Source organism: Corapipo altera, unplaced genomic scaffold, assembly GCF_003945725.1.
Source record: "Corapipo altera isolate COAL_440 unplaced genomic scaffold, ASM394572v1 100, whole genome shotgun sequence".
Taxonomy (NCBI): domain Eukaryota; kingdom Metazoa; phylum Chordata; class Aves; order Passeriformes; family Pipridae; genus Corapipo; species Corapipo altera.
The window spans coordinates 1,258,716-1,279,500 of record NW_020884952.1 but is presented as its reverse complement, the minus strand read 5'-3'; the positions used below and the strand labels follow the sequence as shown (position 1 = coordinate 1,279,500).

At 41.1% G+C, this 20,785-nt stretch overlaps 1 protein-coding gene across 4 annotated transcripts in view; it reads right to left on the bottom strand.

The window, feature by feature from the left end:
• Window positions 1–5,976: 5,976 nt before the first annotated feature.
• MPPED2 (metallophosphoesterase domain containing 2) overlaps window positions 5,977–20,785 on the bottom strand; it is a 106,723-nt gene continuing 91,914 nt past the window's right edge. For all 4 annotated transcript variants that reach the window (XM_027663361.1, XM_027663363.1, XM_027663362.1 and 1 more), the window contains exons 5-7: window positions 11,685–11,800; window positions 8,900–9,013; window positions 5,977–6,156 (exon numbers count right to left, since the gene is read on the bottom strand). In XM_027663361.1, the coding sequence (XP_027519162.1) occupies window positions 6,038–6,156; window positions 8,900–9,013; window positions 11,685–11,800 (349 nt within the window). In that variant the 3' untranslated portion in view covers window positions 5,977–6,037. The remainder of the gene's footprint in view (window positions 6,157–8,899; window positions 9,014–11,684; window positions 11,801–20,785) is intronic.

The following is a 20,785-nucleotide window of genomic DNA, read 5'->3' as shown; positions in this document are numbered from 1 at the left end:
AATCAATACAATTTAGCTTCTCTTAGGAACTGCCCCTGTGCCAGCCAGAGCTGGGCTCGAGCCAGATGCCTTGTAGTGTCAATACGATGCTCAAACACATCGTCTCCAAAATTCTCCTGATACCTTATAACACAAAGCCAATAATAATGTGGTGTTGCTGAGAGTGCTGCAGTTGGTATCTCACAATGATGCAAAGATTTTGTACCTGCTTCAGACCTTTTAAAGAATCTACGATTGGGAACATAAAAAAAGAAAAGTCACATTCCTCCTCCAATTGCAGTAACTCTCAGGCAGAAAAAATATTTTGAAGCACTCACACAACAGTGGATATTGAAAATGCTTGTACACAGCATGCAAAAACCTTGCTGTTCCTTTTGTAACTGAGAGCCCTCGGCAACAGACTGACACGTTTGAGCCACAGCAATAATAACAGCAATACAAAAATACATTTTAATGGATTTTGAGGAAGACTAAGTCTTATTTCATACTTTTAAGTCTATGCTTTCTAGCCTACTTTTGAATATATTGTTATTTATCTAAACTCCAAGGATTTTTGCACTCCTAACTCCTCAGTTCATAAAGCTGACAAGTCCTATTGTACCTCTGAGCCCTCTACCTAGAGAAGTACTCCTCACTGTTTGAGGAAGAGATTAATGTAGGCCATTCATTCCGTTATCCTAAACTCAGGTAGAGGTTTTTGTCACACTCCCTTTCATGAATGTAAACCTTAGTGAGAAAAAAGCAACTAAACTGTATACTAAGAACTGCAGGGAAATGCTGCCCTAGAAGAAATGAAGGACTCCTCTGATTCTATTCTATAATCGACAAAAAGTAAATTAAGCCTGAGGAAAACAAGAAGTAAAACAAAATGAGATGTATCCTTATAGCCACATCCTAATGGAATCATTACAAAACTGGCTGGCTCCTGACAGAGGTGGAGGTACGGAAAGGGATAACTAGATGGGGAAGAAATAAATCAATAGGGATGGCTGAAAACCGATTTAGAGCACTAAGCTCACTCAGACTTCTCTTGCATTTTCTCTTGATTAGGCTGACAGGAACTGAAGATGAAAATGTTAAAACCCGACTTCAGTCTCCCATGTTGCACTTAGGCTGCACTCATTTGTTAGAGCTCCTTTCTTTGTGCCTCTGCAGGTCAGGCAGTGCTCCAGCAGCCGGGCCCTGCCTGCAGAAGTGCAGAGGGTGTCCTCTGGCAGCTGACGTAGCTGTCCAAGCCTGATCATAACATGATTTTATCTGAGGAGCTAATGTAAATTAGCTGATGATAGTGCACAGCAGACTGCTTGCTGCAAATGAGAAATCTGCAAGGAAGTTAGGATCAGTATCAAAACAGAGGAAAGAAAACACACTGCTTTTACAATGCATTACTCCTCACAATCAGAAGCTATCATGTTTAGGCAGAGAAAATCAGGAACCCTGCCTGTCTATAACTGGTAGAGAATACCAAGTTTAAAAAAGGAAGGGGGGGGCAGGGAGAGAAAGGGTTAAAAGAAAATTCCAGAAACGTAATTCAAACGCACGTGGTCAAAAAGCAAGGCCTCAAAGAAAGCTTTAGGGTCAATGTAACACAGAATGGAAGCACTACAGAGTTTGGAAGCCTCCCTGTGACTTAAATTACAGATGGTTTCCAGGAGTTTCCTTAATAAAATTTGTCTAGGGAGAAAATATTGGTGTCAGTGAGGGGAAAAACTCTGATTCACGGAAAATGGAAAAGAGAAAGGCAGCTTCAACCAGGAGTCAGTCATCAATCTGCTTCTTAGACAGAGTCTTGGCAAAACCCATTCTCCTGGTAGAACTTGCCTAGAGTAGACCAGATTGATTTTACAGTCTCTTAGCCTAATAAATGCTTGACCTCAAGGTCTGCTGAATTCACTAAATTCACTATGCAGAGAGAATTGGGAACCAATCACCTCTGGGGAACATCCTGTTCCGCAGCCCTCCCCTGATAAAGGCCTTGACTGCTTTCAGCCTTATCGAGATGACTAGATGAAAGCTGCTCTCAGAAGAAGAAAGGTTAATCGACTACACTGCTGTTAATCAATCACTTGGAAAGATTCAGCACTTACAATAGGTAGGTCCCTCTTCCTGCCAAGAGGTTCTTGCATGTTAACCAGGGACCATCTCCTCCAGTTTGAAGGATGAGTAACAGACAGAAACACAGTCCCGATAGATGCCAGGTGTCTGATCCAGAGCCAGCTGAAGTGAATAGAAAGACTCCTGGTGAGTTCAGTGGGCTTGGACCAGACCCCAAAGAAAGACTTATCATCCCAGGTTTATTCTGCATACATGTATCGAGCTACTTTTAGCAGTGAAAGATCCTTGAAAAGAAGCAGATTCATCACACACTTCTGCCTCCCTGTGAAATCAAACTTCTTCAAATCATACTGTATCCCATTTACCCTGATTGTCAGATATGGCTGACATCCAGCAAAGGAAAATTACCTGCCTGTGACAGCACAGATAGACATTTCAAAATCTCTAAGGAGTACAAAAAGAAAATTGCCAAGCTGCTAATGTTTTCCTGGCCTTTTTGTAATTGCTGCTAGCCAAAATGATAGCTTTCTCAGAAGAGGAAAAGCTAGATCAATTTCTAAAAGGACAAAGGAAAACTGAGGGAATAAGATTTAAAAGATCCTGGCATGGAAAAGAAAAGCTCAGTCCTGAATCAGCAGTGGTATGCAAGGTGAGGCTGAGAGAACCCAAGAGAAAAAAAGTACCAAGAGAGAACACACAGTTAGAAAGTACCCCTGAAGATTTACTTCTGTAAATTAACAGCTGTATTCAGCACCAACATCAGCTGATGACAAAGCAGTGACTGCTCTTGATGTGCTCTAAATGGAAGTAGGAAGTCTTAAGCCTGTTGTTACAAATCCAGGTTCTTTTATCCCAGTGCAGAACCACTTGGTAACACACCTGCTCCACCACACAGCCGAAAAGCTGTATGGCAAAGAGCTGAACCAAAAGACACACACCTTTAGGACATTTATGGATACAGGTACCAGCTTACGGTTTATTGGTACAGACTTGCTTCTCCACAGCACTGCTTCTGGTATTTTCTCACTACCAGTCTCACCCAAGGCAGACTCCAGGCTGAACTTCTGCTACCATTTCCTCGTGCCTGCCGCCAGAAGGCTTCAGGCTGCTCAAATCCTGGAAAAAAAGCTGCTGGCTGGAAACTTCTGCTTTTGGAATAACCCAGTTTTCATTAGAGGCAGACACATGACAGACTGGTGGCATGGGCTATACCTGCTGTCGCTGGTGAAGAGCTGTCAGGTCCTTCAGAAGGCTGGAGAGCAGTACAGGTGCAGTGACTCTTCTCTGCTCCTCTGAAAGTTAATGGCACTACAAAACACCCTAGGCTATGGATATTTCCTTCTTGGGCAGTGGCAACAAGCAACAGATCAGCGGAACAGAGTAATCTAAGGTGTGCTACATATATAATTTCTGTGTACTCCAAGAAAATGCTTTTTCCAAGGAAGGACAGCCATCTCAAATGGACAGCCGTGCTCTTTGTCAGCAAACAGCTGGTTGCCAAAAACAATTCCACAGTCTTCCCACTGCTAGCTGAAAAAAGCCCACAAGACATATCCTGCATCTACATCCAAAATTAAGGACTGATATATATATATATATATATATATATATATAAAATAGGACCTTTTTTTCCTTTGCCTCCACTGATAAAATAACCAGCACTGCAAGAAAAGCAAGGCAGATATCATTAAAGAGTGAAGGTACCTATACATTTCATAAGAAAACCTGACAAGAAATTCCACATGCAAAACAAGAACCAGATTTCAGAGGTACAACGGCTTCTTTCCCAGAAAAGACTTTGGTATAGCAGCCCTATAAATCTGAAAATTTCAGCCAACTCCACAGCTATGTGGAATGCACGTTGCATCAAAACACAGAGCAGCTCTGGTGTAAGAGCCTGGAATTTGGTTTTCTATAACCTTTGTATGAAAATTATGTCAACCTGCTCAGATAAATGTGAACACACTGTGTCTCTCCAGGTCTTGTTGATGTTATTGCAGACGCAGAATCATGAACACTGTGCCTTATCTTCTCATGCTTGAAACTGGATTTTCACAGCCATAATTCTACTTTGGAACAGGGTTCTGCTGTTATGTCTGTAACTGTATGCAGCAATACCAGCAGCAGGTCTTGCTGTGTTTGTCATTCCATGGGCACACACTGAATCCCACTCCCCAGCGATTCTCCTGCTGGTGGTGGATCCCACTGCAGCCACAAAAATGACAAGAGATCCAGATAAAAGTGATATATTTCACCTATTGACTATTCATTTCTTAACCTAGAGTGGATGAGCATAAGACACCTGCAGGTTAGTACTAATGACCAAGTGAGGAAGTAGAAAGGTTACTGCCTAATCAATCCTTCCTTGTGTCGTTTGGAATAGTGTCCTGCAAGGCTTCAGGCACAAACTTGGTTGCGCTGAACTACGACATCCAAAGACAAAATCCCTTCTGTCTAAAAGGAATGGAGAGATGGATGGATGGCAGAGAAATGGAAGGAAAAGTCTGAGTGCCTTATTGACCCAACTGACATCCTGTGAACGGCACAAACAAAAATGTATTGGGCAACAGAAAACTTCTTACTTACCCCTGTCATCGCTCCCCCCAGTGGTTCATGCCATGGAAAACCACAAAAATTCCCTTAGGCCACATATTTAAAAATCTTGCAATTTTATTTGCATATAAAGGCCGCTAGATATAATATCACAATAAATTTAAAGAAACAACCGCTTTTCTAAATTCCATTAACAAGGTAACATAAAACAGAACAAAGCTCAATAGCATTTACAGTGGTGGAACAGAAATAACTATCTGCAACAATATTTTGTGCTAGCGAGATTGCATTTACACACAGTGCAAAATAAGAAAAAGGAAATAAAAAAGACAAGAAGAATATTTAAATATAAAGGACAACTAAGCCTTATTTTATTTAGGCTTGATTGTATCCATTTGACTCTATACATGCCTGAACTACAACAAAGATTTAACTCGGGCTCTTGAAGGCCTTGAGCACTTGGAAAAATGTGTCACATCCTTCATAATTTAGATGTGCTGTACAGCATAATTTTGCAGATGCTATACTGGCAATATTAAATCCTAGCTTAGTTATAATGCACAAAAAATACATATATATATAAATTCATATTTAAAAGGAGTCCGCATTTACATTTTTTTTTTTTTTTACTGCATGAAATACCTGCTCTTTGCAGCTTTCACCCCCAGTCTTTTAAAGCTAAAATAATTTAAAAAAGAAACAACAGAAGGTAGATATCACATACAGGCTGTGGCTATCTAGATCAGTCTTTATAAAGCAGGTAGAGACAAACAACTGAGAAGTCTATTCTCCCCTTGCTGCATTCTACCGTGAACAGAAACAAGTTTAAGTACATGCACACATATCAAGAGGTAAATGGACCCCAAAATATTGTTTGTGCTACTAAATAAAATTGATATAAATGGAGATAAAAAGCTAACGTTTAGACCTAGGGAAAAAGAAGACACTTAAAAAAACCTCGACAATAACATAAGTTGTGCAAATTTGGGTGTTTTTAAATGCTGCCTATTTTTTAGCTTATAATATAATATTAAAATAAGGTCTCTCACTTATTAAAAGAAAGCTTGGCTGTCCTTTTGAGAACACTATAACAATTTACAATGGCAAATTTATTGAAAAACAAAATTCATTTTACAAATTCACAATGCTTTATCAATTTAAAATGAATGCTGCATTTCCAAAAAGCACAACCTCTAACTTTTCTCCTTGTTTGTTTTGCACCAGCAATTTACAAAAAAAAAAAAAAAAAAAAGAAAAAAACCAAACCCCAAAGCCCACCCCAAAACAAAACCCCCCACGGTTCCCCCAAAATCCCACCCCACCCTCCCCCAGCCCCTCTTTCGAAATAAACATGTAACTGAATGTAAGTTTTATAATTAGAAAATGGCAGTTTATAGACCTTCCCCAGTTCCAAATGTGCAGTAGTGCTTCAGGATCCTTGAGGGGTCGGAAGGTCGAATATAATTGGAGGGTTGGTTGGTTGGAAGCTGACTGTACACGTTGAAGCATTGATGTACGTCGTGTAACCGTCTGTCATGATGCCATAACCTGTGGGGACAACGTGTCACACTCACTGCACCACAAACAAACAGTGCTGAAGGCTTGTTTGTGGGATCAATGCTTTGGAGTAAAATTAAATTAATCCCTTCAAAACGATACAAAGCTCTTGAAAGCTGCTTGATTGAAAAAAAAAAAATACACAGTGTGCCGTGTTTGAAATAAGAACGGATGCTTTTGTTTTATGTACAAACCTATTTTCCCCCATGGATAGCCCTCTGTTGCAACTGGATGCAGCAGAAACAGAGACAATGCCACACATGTTCTTTTTCTAATTACATTATTAGTGAGCTACAGTCAGAAGAAAAAGACCATTCAGGATTTGGAAGTAACTTTGGTTTAGTCTACAACACCCTCTCTCTGGGAAATGACCCAAACCCTTGTAAGGTCTCCCTCTGCTAGTCCTTATTATCCATTTCCTCATAACAGGACTGCCAAGCTGGTGTTCATGCCAGCTCCTGATACCTCAGAAACTCCTCAGCAGGTTAAAAGTATACACATACACATATCCAGGTTGTCCAGAGAAGCTCCATCCCTGGAAGTGTTCAAGGCCAGGTTGGATGGGGCTTGGAGTAAGCTGGTCTATTGGAAGGTGTCCTTGCCCCTAGCAGGGGGTTTGGAATGAGATGATCTTTAAGGTCCCTCCCAATCCAAACCATTTTATGACTCCCTGACATATTATATATATGTGTGTATATATATACACAAACACACACACACATATATATGCATATACATATATATACACACATATATATTTTTAAACTATTTTTATAAAAATGTGTGTGTTTTCAGCTGACATCCACAAAAAGCTAAACAAAGAACTTGGAAAAGGTCTTGAAAATGTATCTGGCACCAAATGTACTTGAAAAAATAATTTTGAAAACCCCCAGAGTTTCATGGAGGAAGAGAGTTTCCCATCGCAAACCCACAGAGGAAAGATGTTTTTCTTTTAAACCATTATGATACAGTACAGATCACTGCTGTCTGAAAGCTAAGATAAATACAGCTACCCACAGTGCCTATTAGAAAGAATAATCACTTCAGAATTGCTGCACTGTCCACCTGTATTACTTTATTTATTTAGAATGGCAATTTTGATTTAGACCGTCTCATGGTGGGAAAAACCCTGTTTGTGGTTGTTCTTGCTTATCAACCAGGGAAAAAACCTGCATCACCAAAATGTGTGTACAGCCTCCGTTGACTTAAGGGAATGTGGTGCATCTTCATCTCAGCTGGAGTTGGATGGGAATTAATTGAACTGTAAGATAATGCTTTTAACACTTTGCTATTTCTTCCCGTACTGAAACAAGCTGTTCTTATGTCTTCTGTGTAAGTACTAAACGGGATTTTAACTTTTTGTTGTTATTCTTGTAAGAATTTATTTGAACGTTCGCTTTTAATATGCGCTGCCACCTTTCTTGTGAGACATAAATGTAGGGTGCTGCACATGGTTCCTTAGTGCTTTCTCATAATAATTAAAATGTACATGTACTTTACAATAATTAAAATGCACACGTATATTAAATATCTTCCTCTCCCACTATTTAATGCTATTAAAGTTTCACCAGCTAATGTGCCTACAAAGGCTGTAGACAGTTTACACGTTTTAGCTGGAAGTCTTGCTATATTCGCTTATTCTTAATATGCAAGGACTAATATTTATACAAAATATCCAATCTTTTCCTGGGTGCATTAAAAGACTGTTATTTATGCCTCTATACTTAAGGTCATGTCAGCATTCCCAGTACAGACTCTTTATTTGCAGATGCCAGGCATGAAATTTGTCGTATGGAGTCACGAGGGCTTCAGAAAAACCAACACCACTTGTTGAGAAAGCTGTCCTTTTTTTATTTTCTTTTTATGAAGTCCTCCAAATCTTTAAGCTTATGGAGAACCTAGTTATAGACAATGGAGAAACCTCCAGGGGGAGAATATAAAGCATTTAATGTGTAATTTTGAGTTCCAGGGTCACAAAGTCTTACACTCTCTCTCAGGCAGAACTCCTAGTGTTTGTCTCTCAGCCACATGAAAGCTATGAAATTGTATTAAATATTTAAGTATCTCCAGCATGTATTTAATCTCTCAGTCACTTCCACTGCCACAAACTGAGCTCATTGTTTCTGAAGCTTCACACTCTGCCTGTCCTGGCACTGACAGTGGGGAAATATCTCTTCTAAAACATGAGACTCCTGGAGGGTAACACACGCAGTACACACTGTATTACAGGGTGCTTTTAGATATGTATGCACAGTGAGTTCTGGCAATGCCTCCTGATGCCTGACTCAAGATGCCCTCCTTTCTGCTTCTCCTTGTGCACTGAGGGAGGTGAGCTGAGACAGTAAGTTGTCTTTAATTTTCTTTTCCCTCTGGTACCTTTCTTAGCTCCTGTATTTAGAGTAATGGGGATAATTTTCATTTTGGCTTGCAAGTGTGGGGAATCTCATCTGTTTCTCTAACCAAGTTTGTCAAGACTTGAATTGCTTTCAAATAACCTGCATAGAACAACCTTTGCACAGTGAGAGATGTAGGTGGCTAAATGTAGCACACATTCCTGAAACAGCCTGTTTTAATTCTGGCATAAATTTACAAAGTGCTGTACATACAACCACTTCCCTCAGCTCCTTCCCCACTTTAGTCCAATATGCCACCCTCCATCCATTGCAATACACCATCAAAATGTGCTCCTTGAAATCTGTCTGAGAACCAAGTGGGGAGTAGTGCTGCTCCTTACCTTCATGAATCCCACCAAAGACATGGAGTTTGGGCCTTACTCGCCTCTGCACTGTGTTCAGCAGCTCCACACAACCCACTCTCTGCAGCTCCTTTGGAACCCAGTCTCGAAAACCTGAAGGCAAAGTGCAATCAATATTGTTAATTTTCTCTATTCAGGTAAGGTTTCACGTAGTCTTTCAGGAAGTCATAATTCACAGAAGGTTTATTACATTATCTCTAGTCATAACCTCTACATTAAAGCACACAGTGGCTTTTAAGGAATGTTTCGCTGCCACTTTGTCTTCCTTAAGATTTCCTCCCTTCAACTGCATTAATATTTTTCTGGATGTGATTTGTTTTTTTAAACTACAGGTTTAAACTCATCTTCCACCTTGAAACCCTGGGACGTTTATTCCTGGCACTGTTGCAGATTTTTCTTCCCTTTCCCCTGGTTCTCGGAGCTGTCAGCTTCCCAAGCCAGCTGTGTGGTTATTCCAGAAAAGAAAACAGCTCAGGAATGTCACCCCAAAGGTTTAAAATACAGTCTCCCACAACTTCCAGAGGACCACGGTCTGCAAGCATCAGGTAACTTCTGAGCCCACACCACTAACCTCAAGCAATGCAGCAAAACAGCTTTCAAGAAGCCAGTGCTAACTGACTACATTGCCAGTTGGTCCTACAGATAATATGGGAAAAAGTACAAAATTTGACATCAGTCCTTACAGAAGTTTGCTGCCTGGACTAGCACTGACAAACATCAGCAGGGCAAGATGAACGAGGGGGAGTGAAAGGGAAATTGGGAGCCAGGTCCGACTGCAGCACCATTCTCTCGGCTTTAGTGTGATTACACCCTGTGCCAAGTTTATCCCAGGTAGTAAAAACGCGTTTGTGATGTGAACTTGGCTAAATGGATGAACAAAGAGTCCAGTTACAGCTCTACCTCCCTTAATATTTACTTACTAAGTAAATAAGTAAACAATAAATATTTATTTAAAAAGCAGTATTTTGTCAATATTACCATACAGGCTGAGACCTACAGCCCCTCATTTTAGGCACAGTACTAACAACTAATCTGTGTCTGTAGTTAAGATACAGTGCCAACCTTTTGAAATTGAACTTTATTATCTCCATCAAACACAAAATTTAAGTATGTTTATTCAATTAAAGCACTCCTTAGTGTCTCCAGCATCACAGTACTTCTGTATGAACCCAATTCAGAGCAGATGGATTAACAACCCATTTAAAACAGCACCCATGAAACATTATAAACATGCTTGCATGTGTTTTTTTGCTTCTTTGGGAAAATAAACTGATTAAGAGAGTGCTGTTCAAAGCACTGGTTTGCAATATCCGGTGGCTCCAAAGCCAGTGGATGCTGTATCCCTGCTTTAACACAGCAGTAAGGTGGGAGCTCCAGTAAGGTTAAAGAGAATTTGCAGATCACCTTACAATGTTCTCTAAGTTGTACCAAAAAAATGGAACCAGAATACAAAAGGAGCAGTAATTACATTGGTCAAAAACTTTCTGGACTTTTTTTTTCCCTTAGCTTTGCTTAGATTGCTGACTCTTAATTGTGGTAGAAAACATAAGCATGCATTATTTCCTGACTCCACTGTCACCAAGAAGGTCTGTGAGATCACTGAGCCAGCCTGGAAGCATCTAAAATGCTGCTTTATGATGGCACCATGCAATTCTTAGAAGTTTTTACTATATTCACAACCATCTCAAAAGTCAGCGACTTCGTGTGATTCGTGTGATGATCTGACCCCTTGGATTGCAAGCACTTACTAAAACCCTGACAAAATCACAGCAAGGGCAATGAAAAGACTGCCACACTTCCTTATCCTGGTGAGCCATATTTATAAAAGACAGATGCTCAGTTGTAAACCCCACTGAAATACTTAAAATACAGTCCTAGACTGCTTGCCACATGTGTCTTAAAGAAAAGCAGTAAATAATATGTGATACTGTCTTCTGGGGTACAGGGTAGAGGAAAAATAGTGGGGCTTTTCAAGTGGTTTTAGTGTGGGCTTTAATGACTTCAGACATGCCAAAACTGAGCACTCCTGTCTCTGCTAAATGAGTATCCCAGTGTCTTTTTGAGACCATCAGAACTTAGTTTAGACCTTACGAGCTAAAATGGAGATCAGTGAATTACTCACGTTGACAAGGTAAGCAAAATTCAACTAAATGAGAAACTTTTAGCTACCTAATGAGAAAACAAATTATGCATTCATAGACTGGTGCTCACCCATCATTAGTTCAAGTAAGGAACAATTATCTAAGAATGTAATTTTATTCCTTCACAAAGTTTTTATAAGCTAATTAATACCTTTAAAACTACAGTTACATATTCTAAGTTTATCAGGACTTTATCAACGAGAATATGTGATTACATACTCCTAAACTCCTGACTGCTTACTCTCAAACCTTAAAGTAACATGTCATTGTGGTGAGAAAAGTTTTTAAAAGTTTTAGTCAATCTCTAAAAAATCATATGGGATTGGAAACTGCTTGTCAGATGAATACTGTTCTTAAATAAAATGTCAAACTGTACCGGTTATTGAGTCAGATATTTGATCTCCCTTAGCTTGAATTTAACAAAAAAAATTAAGTTTTTTATTGAAATTCAACAGATCAGCTAAGCCTAATCATCATTTTCCACTTCTTCCAAGAAGGTTTTTAATCCATAGCTTTGAGTTTCGGTGCAATTAAAGTATAGGTTAGACATTATTAGTTTTGCTTATTTTGAAAGTAAAATTCTCATGCAAAAAAAATCACACAAGAGCTTTTGTTTCACTTACCAAGGGGAGGTCCATGTGTCATTAGTATATCAATTCCCTCAGGAATAAGGTTCCACTTGTCTAGCAAAGACTGACCTCTGGGTAGATTAAAGCCCCATCCATTAAACCATGGTGTCCTTTGGGGGAAAATAAGACAAACTGCATCAGTGTAAAATAAAAATCTCTTTCCTTCTCCAATTTTTTTCCAAATTAAACCAATTTCTGTGCTTCAGAGATTACTTGCAGACAACCTTTTTGAAGGGGATGCCTCTAAAACACACTGATTCAAATACATACACACATTAATGTATACGTTTGAATTCAGATTAATATCTGATGCTATTTTTGTACTTGAAGAGTATTCAGCCCTGGGGGCATTTACTCACTAGAGGGAAAGGGAAAAATGTTAGAATAACACAGTCTAAATATAAAGCTTTTTTTTGCAAAGTTTGGGGATGTTGGAAGGTAAGAACTCCTTGCTCATGCTAATTACCAAAACAAGCAAAAAATTTCCGAAGCTTTTTAGAGGCAAATATCAATTTCTCACAGCACAGGGCAGCAGTAAGTAACAGTTCAACAGCACTTAAAAGCACCATCTGTGCTACGGTGTTTCACCAAACTCAAACTTGCTCCTTTTAGCACTTTTAATACCGGGTTACTGTCACCTGTCTTGGTTTTGAACTCCTGAGCCTCACACAGTGTTTAGCCTCACGATGGCTTTTTAAAGAGATCTTATAATTTAAAGTTCATCTACTATTTCTTAAGGAAAACTTATATTCTCAGTCTTCTCCACCATAGCATAGCATTGTCATGAGACACTGGTTTAACCACCAATCCAAGCCTGTAGCAATGACAAGCGAACCTCCTAGGAGTACTTTTTCAAAGTATAACACCAAAAATGAATAATTTTCATGCAGGTATATCATAATAAAGCCTCTCCTTATCAGATAGGTACACAAAGCAATTGTTCTGAAGAGATGCTGTAATGTTTATAGTATCTGTTACTAACAACTTTTTATAGAGCTGTTCGTACTGTACTAATTTTAAGGGTTTTCAGCCATGTGTGCATTTCCTAGAGCTCAGGCAAGAGATTTAGACTTCATTTTCTAGGGAGGAAACTCCTATCCTAGCCCTAGTCATTTGGGGGTATCTTTCTGAGAGTTCAAGCTACTCCTGACATCTTCTGTGTGCTGCAGTTCTGAAAAGAGAAAACAAAAACTCAGGTGGAAAAACAACCACAAACCAAAGAAAACTGTACCTTTTAAAGAGAGAGAGATCATTAGAGCCCTATGTAATTTCATTATGTAACCTGCCTCCTCTACCCTCTAAATTATTCATATTTCTCAGCCTCAAATATGCATTAAAGCAGGAGTGTCCTGCTGAGATTACATCTCTAATTTTTATTTTTTTGTAATTAAAGTGCTTTGTTTTCCCGACACAATGATTTGACCAATGAAGATTATACCCAGTTATATGGATGATCTGCATTCCTGACAATCGGCAGTATGGAAAAACAGCAGGCGCTGCTAATATAGGGGCAGGAAGGTCACTGGTGCCTTAGTAACAAATAATAGACATATCCCATGTAGTCCTACTGAACTAATACTTCTACTACACACACACAGGAACTCATTCAAGCCAGCAGACTTCCTGAATGAACACTAACAAAAGATAGGGAAATGAGACGTTTAGTCAAACATTTTTTGTGAGCTATGGGTTCCTCATGTGCACAGCCACGAAGCTTCACCTCTCACAGCTGCCCCGCTTTGCACCCACGGAAATGCCCCAAAAACATTCCTGTGTTGCAAAGCAAGGTCGGTGTACTCACAGAAGGTTTGTATGCAGCTGAATTAAAACTGAAGGGTGTGTCTTAGCTTTAACCAAATCACAAGAATTTTTGCTCTTCTAGGATTGACCTTCCTGAAACACGTATCTAAATTTCCTGTCCTATAGAGCTCCTAGGTCTTAATATATCAAAATTATTGTAACCTTCAAGGCTGCAGTTAGAAGTTTAATTATTGTTTGGCTAAACATTCAGCTGCTTGAAAAAAACAAACACACAGAGCACTGGTCAAACTTTTCACTGTCAATTAATGATTCTTTCCCCACTTGCATTTCTCCTGAAGATAAGATTGTAGTTATTACACCATAGTTAAACCTGAAACATGAAACCCCATCTGTGATTTCTCTGGAGCTCTTTGGAGACTACAACCACAGAAAAAGCTGGATTTGTCTGCAGGTTTTTTATTTTATTTTATTTTATTTTATTTTATTTTATTTTCTTCTGAAGCACTGTGGAAGGAGGAGGGGAACCTGAGCTCAAATATATTCCTCATTCACCAACCTCTGTAATTAGCTGTGACTAACAGGCCCCACATGGGAATCCACTTGCAAGAAAACTTTCAAGAAACCTTCCTGATTATGCAGCATGTACACAAAAAAAGATGGTCAAGTGCTTACTTAATATAATAAAGATTTTCATACGAAATGAACAAATCAAGGAGAAGAGCAGGCATGACTGGAAGAACACCTGGATTGCAGATTTAGGCTTCAGGCATTTAAAACACAAAACCTTGCATATTCAGTGACAGCACTGCACAGACTAGGCAGACTGAGGGTCCCTGCCTTTCAGGGGGTTCAGGCATTTCCAGAAAGCCAAGAGGATGCATTCAGAACACCACCAAGAAGAGAAACAGCTTTCTGGCACAGGCTCAGGTTTAGATGAGATCACAGGGAAGGTCATCCGATGTTTGCACTCGGCTGTGTTGCAGTGCAGACGAAATGGAGTTGATGTGCTGTGAATCCCACAGCACATCCCATGTCACAATCCCGGGAGCACACAGTGAACAGCCTTTTACCCCCAGCAAACTTTAAAGGCGTGCAGGAAAGACAACCCCTGCACTGTAGGTAGGTAGCATCCTATCAAGGGGTATTGGATAGGGGTATTTTACTGCCATTAGTGCCTTTTTTTGAATACATGAATTAGAGTCACTCTCAACTTCTAAATAATTTAGAAGAAAAACTGTGCATGACGTTAGGTGCCTTCTGCAACATATTTTCAAGCTGATTACTTGCTGTGAGAAACCACTTCCTATCTAGGAAGAAATGCCTATAATTAACTTTGGCTGCACTGTCAGGGTTTAAGCCCAGCTGGCAACCAAGCACCACGCAGCCACTCCCTCCTCCCCGTGGGATGGGAAAGAGAATCGGACGGGTAAAAGCACATACACCCACCTGTGGTAACCCCTAATCAGGTGCGAAGAATTAGTAAAGGCTGCTTGATCCTTAGCAGCCATATTTCAGATATGACCTGTTTTTTTCTTTCCTATGGAGCTCTAAGTAAAAGTAATTTCAGTTAACTCCTAAAACCGTTCATCGTATACTTCATTTTTAAGTACAGCTGGCAAGAGCTGTTGAATAATGCCACGAGGGAGGCGTAGACGGAAAACCCACCGGGACTGGTAATGAGAGATTACAAATGATTTTGTCATTTTACGTTTGATGGACCAGAACACTTCCTCACACCCCCATGCCCGGCGTGTGCAGGGGAACCTAATTGAGCCTCTGCTCGTCAGAACCACGCCACACTCCACAGCCTCCTTCACGTGCCATCAAACCCTCAGGATAATTCCCGGTCCCCGGCTCACCTGACAGCTCAGCCCTCGCCTGACTGCAAAGCTTCCTTTTGGTTTAGGGATAGCGGCTCTGCTGGTACCAGGTGTGACACAGGGAATATCCTCGTGAAAGGCAGACACCTGGCCCGTCCTTACTCTCCTCAGTTCTTCATTTCTACGCAGGAATCCCCACAGGTCCCCCTCCACCTGGCATTCTGGAAGCTACATTTTCTGCAATTAAAACTGAGTGCTTATGCAGGAGGCTGCAAATTATCTTCACACCTTGTGCTGCAAGAGACACAGACGTTACTTGACGTGATGCCAGGAAGGAGGGAATCTTAAGCCTCACAGCAAGACTCACCCTCCTTTTACAGGTGCACTGGGAGAAACCCTGGACAAGACACACAAATCCATCTGCTTTTTACAGCAGAGAGCTGCCTCTTCAGCAGGTGATCGGATCTCCCTTCTCCCAAGTAAACACTGTATGGTTTTATCAAAACCCAAATGAACCAAAGCCAACCCACAATAAAAGCACAGTCACGGAGCATTATTTCATGACCAAAAAAATCACAACTGCTCTTTGGTGTGCTCCTTAGAAGCAACACTATGACATGAGGAAACAGGAGACACAAGGCCGCAGCCAAGTTCATCCAAGTGATACAGGAATTTCAAATCCTTCTGGAACTTTAATGTTTTTAAAGGTTGGTATCTCCTACAACCTACTTTCATCTCTTCTCTGGCTCATGAATTTAATTATCTGATCCTCAGAGTTCAACAACTCAAAAGGTAAATGTACAGTGAGACCTTCCAGATTCAGATTCTCCTCTTAACTCCACCAGTAAATCCGTTTATTTCAATAGTTACTTCTAAACAGGATTAGAAAAAATAAATTATCTCATGGTTCTTTAATCCCATGTATTCATTCATTTTTAAGGCTACCCAGTCTTTTAGGAAAGCTTCAATTTTACCCTTAATCCAATGAGTAAAGTGCGCAGGAGGCAAAAATCTCATTCTATCTCCTTCCACAGGGTAACAGCCAAGGGAGTGTCTAAAAGGCATCACAGCAGGAAAGCGCTTCCACACGACCAATAACAGTAATGAAATGCTCTTTATTTTTTTCAGCATTCCAAATGAATGCACAGACCTGGCTCGGGAGGGAGAGAGACAGTTCCAGCAGCAGAACAAAAGTGGTGGGACAGGGCATGGACATGCACTGCTAGACTTGCTCAGTTGCAGGACTGTCCTACAGACACGTCCTCAAAGCGTCTACTACGCCCATGCTGGGCAGCCGTGCCCGTGGAGCAGCAGAGAGCAAACCACAAAGTTTGTGTGTGGGGGGAAAACAGTGACCTTTGTGCACAGAGAAGAAAAGCCTTTCAATCCCCTCCCTCCGCCCTGCACAAGTGTTTGCCAGGGCCGGGCAGCCCACACGCGCCGGGTGCCGTGTTCAGTCAATGGACAGAGCGTGCCTACTGGGAATACACAAACAGTGACTGCCAGGGAGAAGGGGAAGGAGGAGAGAGCATGTGTAATCATGGAGACAAAAGGCTGAGCAGGGCAAGTGCACAGTGTATTGAGGAAGCACATTTTTACAAGAGTTTCTGTAAAGGCTCCGAAACTTGCCTTCGGTGCCACAAAAGTACTTTTTTTTTTTTGGTTAAGCTCCTTCTTACGGTGAAGGTTCAAATGCTTTCTGCACAATGTAACAACTATCAGGAAATGATAAAGGCTAAATTATTTCCTAAATGTGCTCATCCTGTGTAATGTTGCTTTATCAGTAAGAGGCCTAGCCTGGGGCCTCGAGCTGTATGTCATTCCCGCTGAGCACTTCTGTGCCTCAGTGTCCTGTTTAGAGAGTGAGGACAATAATACACAACCAAAAGAGTCACCATGAGGTCTGGTTCTTTGGGATTTTGCTTACCCTGCATCTTTAAACAGCTGAAGCTCTCACAAAAGTGGATTATCAGTACTGCCATTATGTTAGCCATGTTACTGTATGTTACCTCCTTATTACCAACCTGCACACAAGTCTGGAAGCCTCTAAAACACAGTCCTGCTATTTTTACAAAGCTAGAAAAACCTGAGACCTCAACAGCTGCTGGTAATTTGTTTTGTTTTGTAGTTTTTCCTCTTTCTCTCTTTCACTTACAGTCTATAACCTCTAAATGCTGTTTATCTAAATGACAAAGCATTTGAGAAGCACAACCCCCTGTCATCCACCCTGTTTGGAGGGCAAGAGCCCACACAGTGCCTTTCCTCTGGGAAGCAGTATTCCACAATGAGAAGCAGCAGCAACCACCTCATCACCACCAGCCAGCATGACATGGTACATTCCCTGCACCAGGCTTCTCCCAGTTTCTAATTTAGACTGTGGAAACTGGTTCATGAAAGTTTCACCTTAAACTCCTGCCAGACACAGATCCATGCTTGAATCTGTGAGAGCTATGAAAGGAAAGAAAAATCCAGGACCTTTACTGCTACCACTGCTACCTCTGTGGATACCTTTCAGTAATTTCACTTCTCTGATGGTCCACATCAATCACTTCTATCCTGTGTCTTGACTGGTTAGTGATCCTTTTTGGCAGAGGATTGTCCATTCGGTTTACATGTTTTGTGTTAACAATACCAGAGCAGCACAGACAATATTTAAGAAAACTCATCTGTGGGGAAGATGTGTTTTAACAAAAATAAAATTGAAAGAAGTTGAGTAAAGAAACACAGAACAAATACACCAGGGTTTAAGACACGTGAGAGCAAAGGAGCAGACAGGCAGGAGGTTGAAATGCCAGTAACGTCACAGAGGATCACAAGACACTGAGGACAGCAAGAGGCAGAGCACAGGGCTCCCAGAGGACAGGAATAAGGAACACACAGAGGAGCAGAGGAATGGACTCTACCAGGAATCCAGTGGGTACTGGAAAGGACAGGAAAGGAGTAGATGAATTTCTCAAGTTTATGATCCATACTGCCTTGGCTTAAGCATCTGAATTGCTCATCAAAGAGGAAATTTCCTCCAAACCTTCTGGGGCTTTCCAATCCCTAACTGTATTGCAATTATTTTATTTAGGGCTTTACTTAATGAGATCTGGGAGATATTTTAATATCCCAAAAATATGAAAATAATTCAAACTTGACTCAAGGGCTAATTTCATTCTACTTTTAAAAGGAACAGAATTACAAAGGCCTACTAATAGAAGCAAGTATTAAACCTTGCGTATTTCTGTGCTGCATAAAGTTGAGGATGGCTTGAAGGATAGACCTGGTGTAAGACAGGACCAGCTTTAAATGGATCCACACATTAAGTACACTTTGTTTCCCCATATGGCAGTGGAAGCACTGTGGCAACAGCCCACACCTATGGAGTACCATCCTGGATTGACTTGTAAAACTGCTTTTCATTCCAAAGTGGGCACAATGTCCCCTTCATTCCCATACTACATGGGAATGTACATGCACATGCACCCTTCAAAGAGTCAAAGGATGCTGCAGTACTGAAAAGAGCTTAAATGCCTCAAATTCTTATAGTAGAATTTTGTGGTCTCGGTAGAAACACAAAGAATCCTGGAATATCTACCTAAAGGAAGGAGTTCTCTAGCCCTGAAGCTCACCATAATATAAACTGCATGTCCATTCTGAGGGACACACCGGGGGAAAGAGGAAAAAAAAGGGGAAAAAACAGCTGAAATTTTGATTTAATATTGCTCAAGAACTGTGCATGTTAAAGAATGATGCTTGGATTCTTGTTTTCTTATAGTAAAAGTGATCATAATATGCTACTTGTATTGCATCTTAATTTTCTACATTCCTCTCATTATCCATGCAGGAAATGTAAACCGACAAAGCTTCTACCTCAGGTCAATCTGGAAGAGGCTTTTACTAACAGCCCTGCTTCTGTGATGACAACACAAATTAAAGTAGAGACAAAAAAAAAAAAGGTAAAGAAGTAAAGACCTCTCCCCCAACATACTATGTTGCATAGTTTCAATCCACTGGGGAAGTCTGTGTGTTTGACATGTTAAAGAGCCAAATCTGTACAGGTGTAATTGCAACCAGTAGCTTCTGTTGAATATTTTATACATTTATAAAAGCAGCATTCAGAAAATATTAACAGAAAGATGTCTGCCTTTCAAACAAGTAAGCTACATTTCAGTGAATTATGAAACAAATGTTGCCAGATTAAAGTTAGTATAACAAATAAAATACTCCAAAGTAGTTATGCCTGCCTGCCCTATTAGTGAATAGGGAAACAGCCTCTAGATATTTAATTATTTAGAATGCTCCTTAAAACAGAATACTTTAGCATCACTAGAGTGTCTGTAGTTCCTTCAAAAGGTTACGCTGGTCAGTGAACACGATTGCTTGTTCATGAATTAATGCCACAAACCAGAGGCTTCCCAGATACATATTTTTATATAGTGTTTCAGCACCTTTAGGTATGTTTACATCTGCAGCCTGTACTGCATAACATTTAATGAGACCAAGAGGAAAGGTGTGTCTTCCCCCAGAGGATGAATTCTGGCTGGGGACTCCCTAAGAGCTGCTGAACCACTGTCCCAGTTCACTGCTGCCCAGAGGCCACAGCCCACCATGCACTGTCATCAGTCGCAGAATCACACAATATTCTGAGCTGGAAGGCACCCACAAGGATCCTCAAAGTCCAACTCCTGGCCCTGCACAGGACCATCCCCAAGAGTCACACCACGTGCCCGAGAATGTCGTTCAAACACTTCTTTAACTCTGGCAGGCTTGGTGCTGTGACCACTGCCCTGGGGAGCAGGGGAGCTGCTGGGGAGCCTGTTCCAGTGCCCACCCACCCTCTGGGTGAAAAACCTCTTTCTAATATCCAACCTACACATCCCCTGACACAACTTCAGGCCATTCCCTCAAGTCCTGTCACTGGTCACGACAGATAAGAGATCAGTGCCCACCCCTTCTCTTCCCCTCACGAGGAAGTTGTAACTGCGATGAGGTCTCCCCTCAGTCTCCTCCAGGCTGAACAGACCAAGTGCCCTCAGCTGCTCCTCACATGGCTTCCCCTCAAGGCCATCACCATCTTTGTTACCCTTTTTGGATGCTCTCCAATAGCTTAATACACACACACTATTCAAGGTGAGGCCACACCAGGTCAGAGCAGAGCAGGACAATTCCCTCCCTCGTCCCGCTGGTGATGCTTTGCCTGATGGCCCCCAGGACAGGGTTTCCCTTTCTGGTTGTCAGGGCACTGTTGACTCATATTCAACTTGCCATGGACCAGGACCCCCAGGTCCCTTTCCTGGAACTGCTTTCCAGCATCTCATTCCCCAGTCTGTCTGTACATCTGGGGATGCCCCATCCCAGGTACAGAATCCAGCCCTTGCCCTTGTTAAACTTCCTACAATTGGTCCACGCACCAGCTCCAGCTCTTGCAGGCCCTATCCATTTAAATCCTGACTAACAAATCAGGGAGAACACCAGGTGATCGCTGCCTCTGTAAGCACAAACCCCAACCTCACATGATGGAATAAAAAC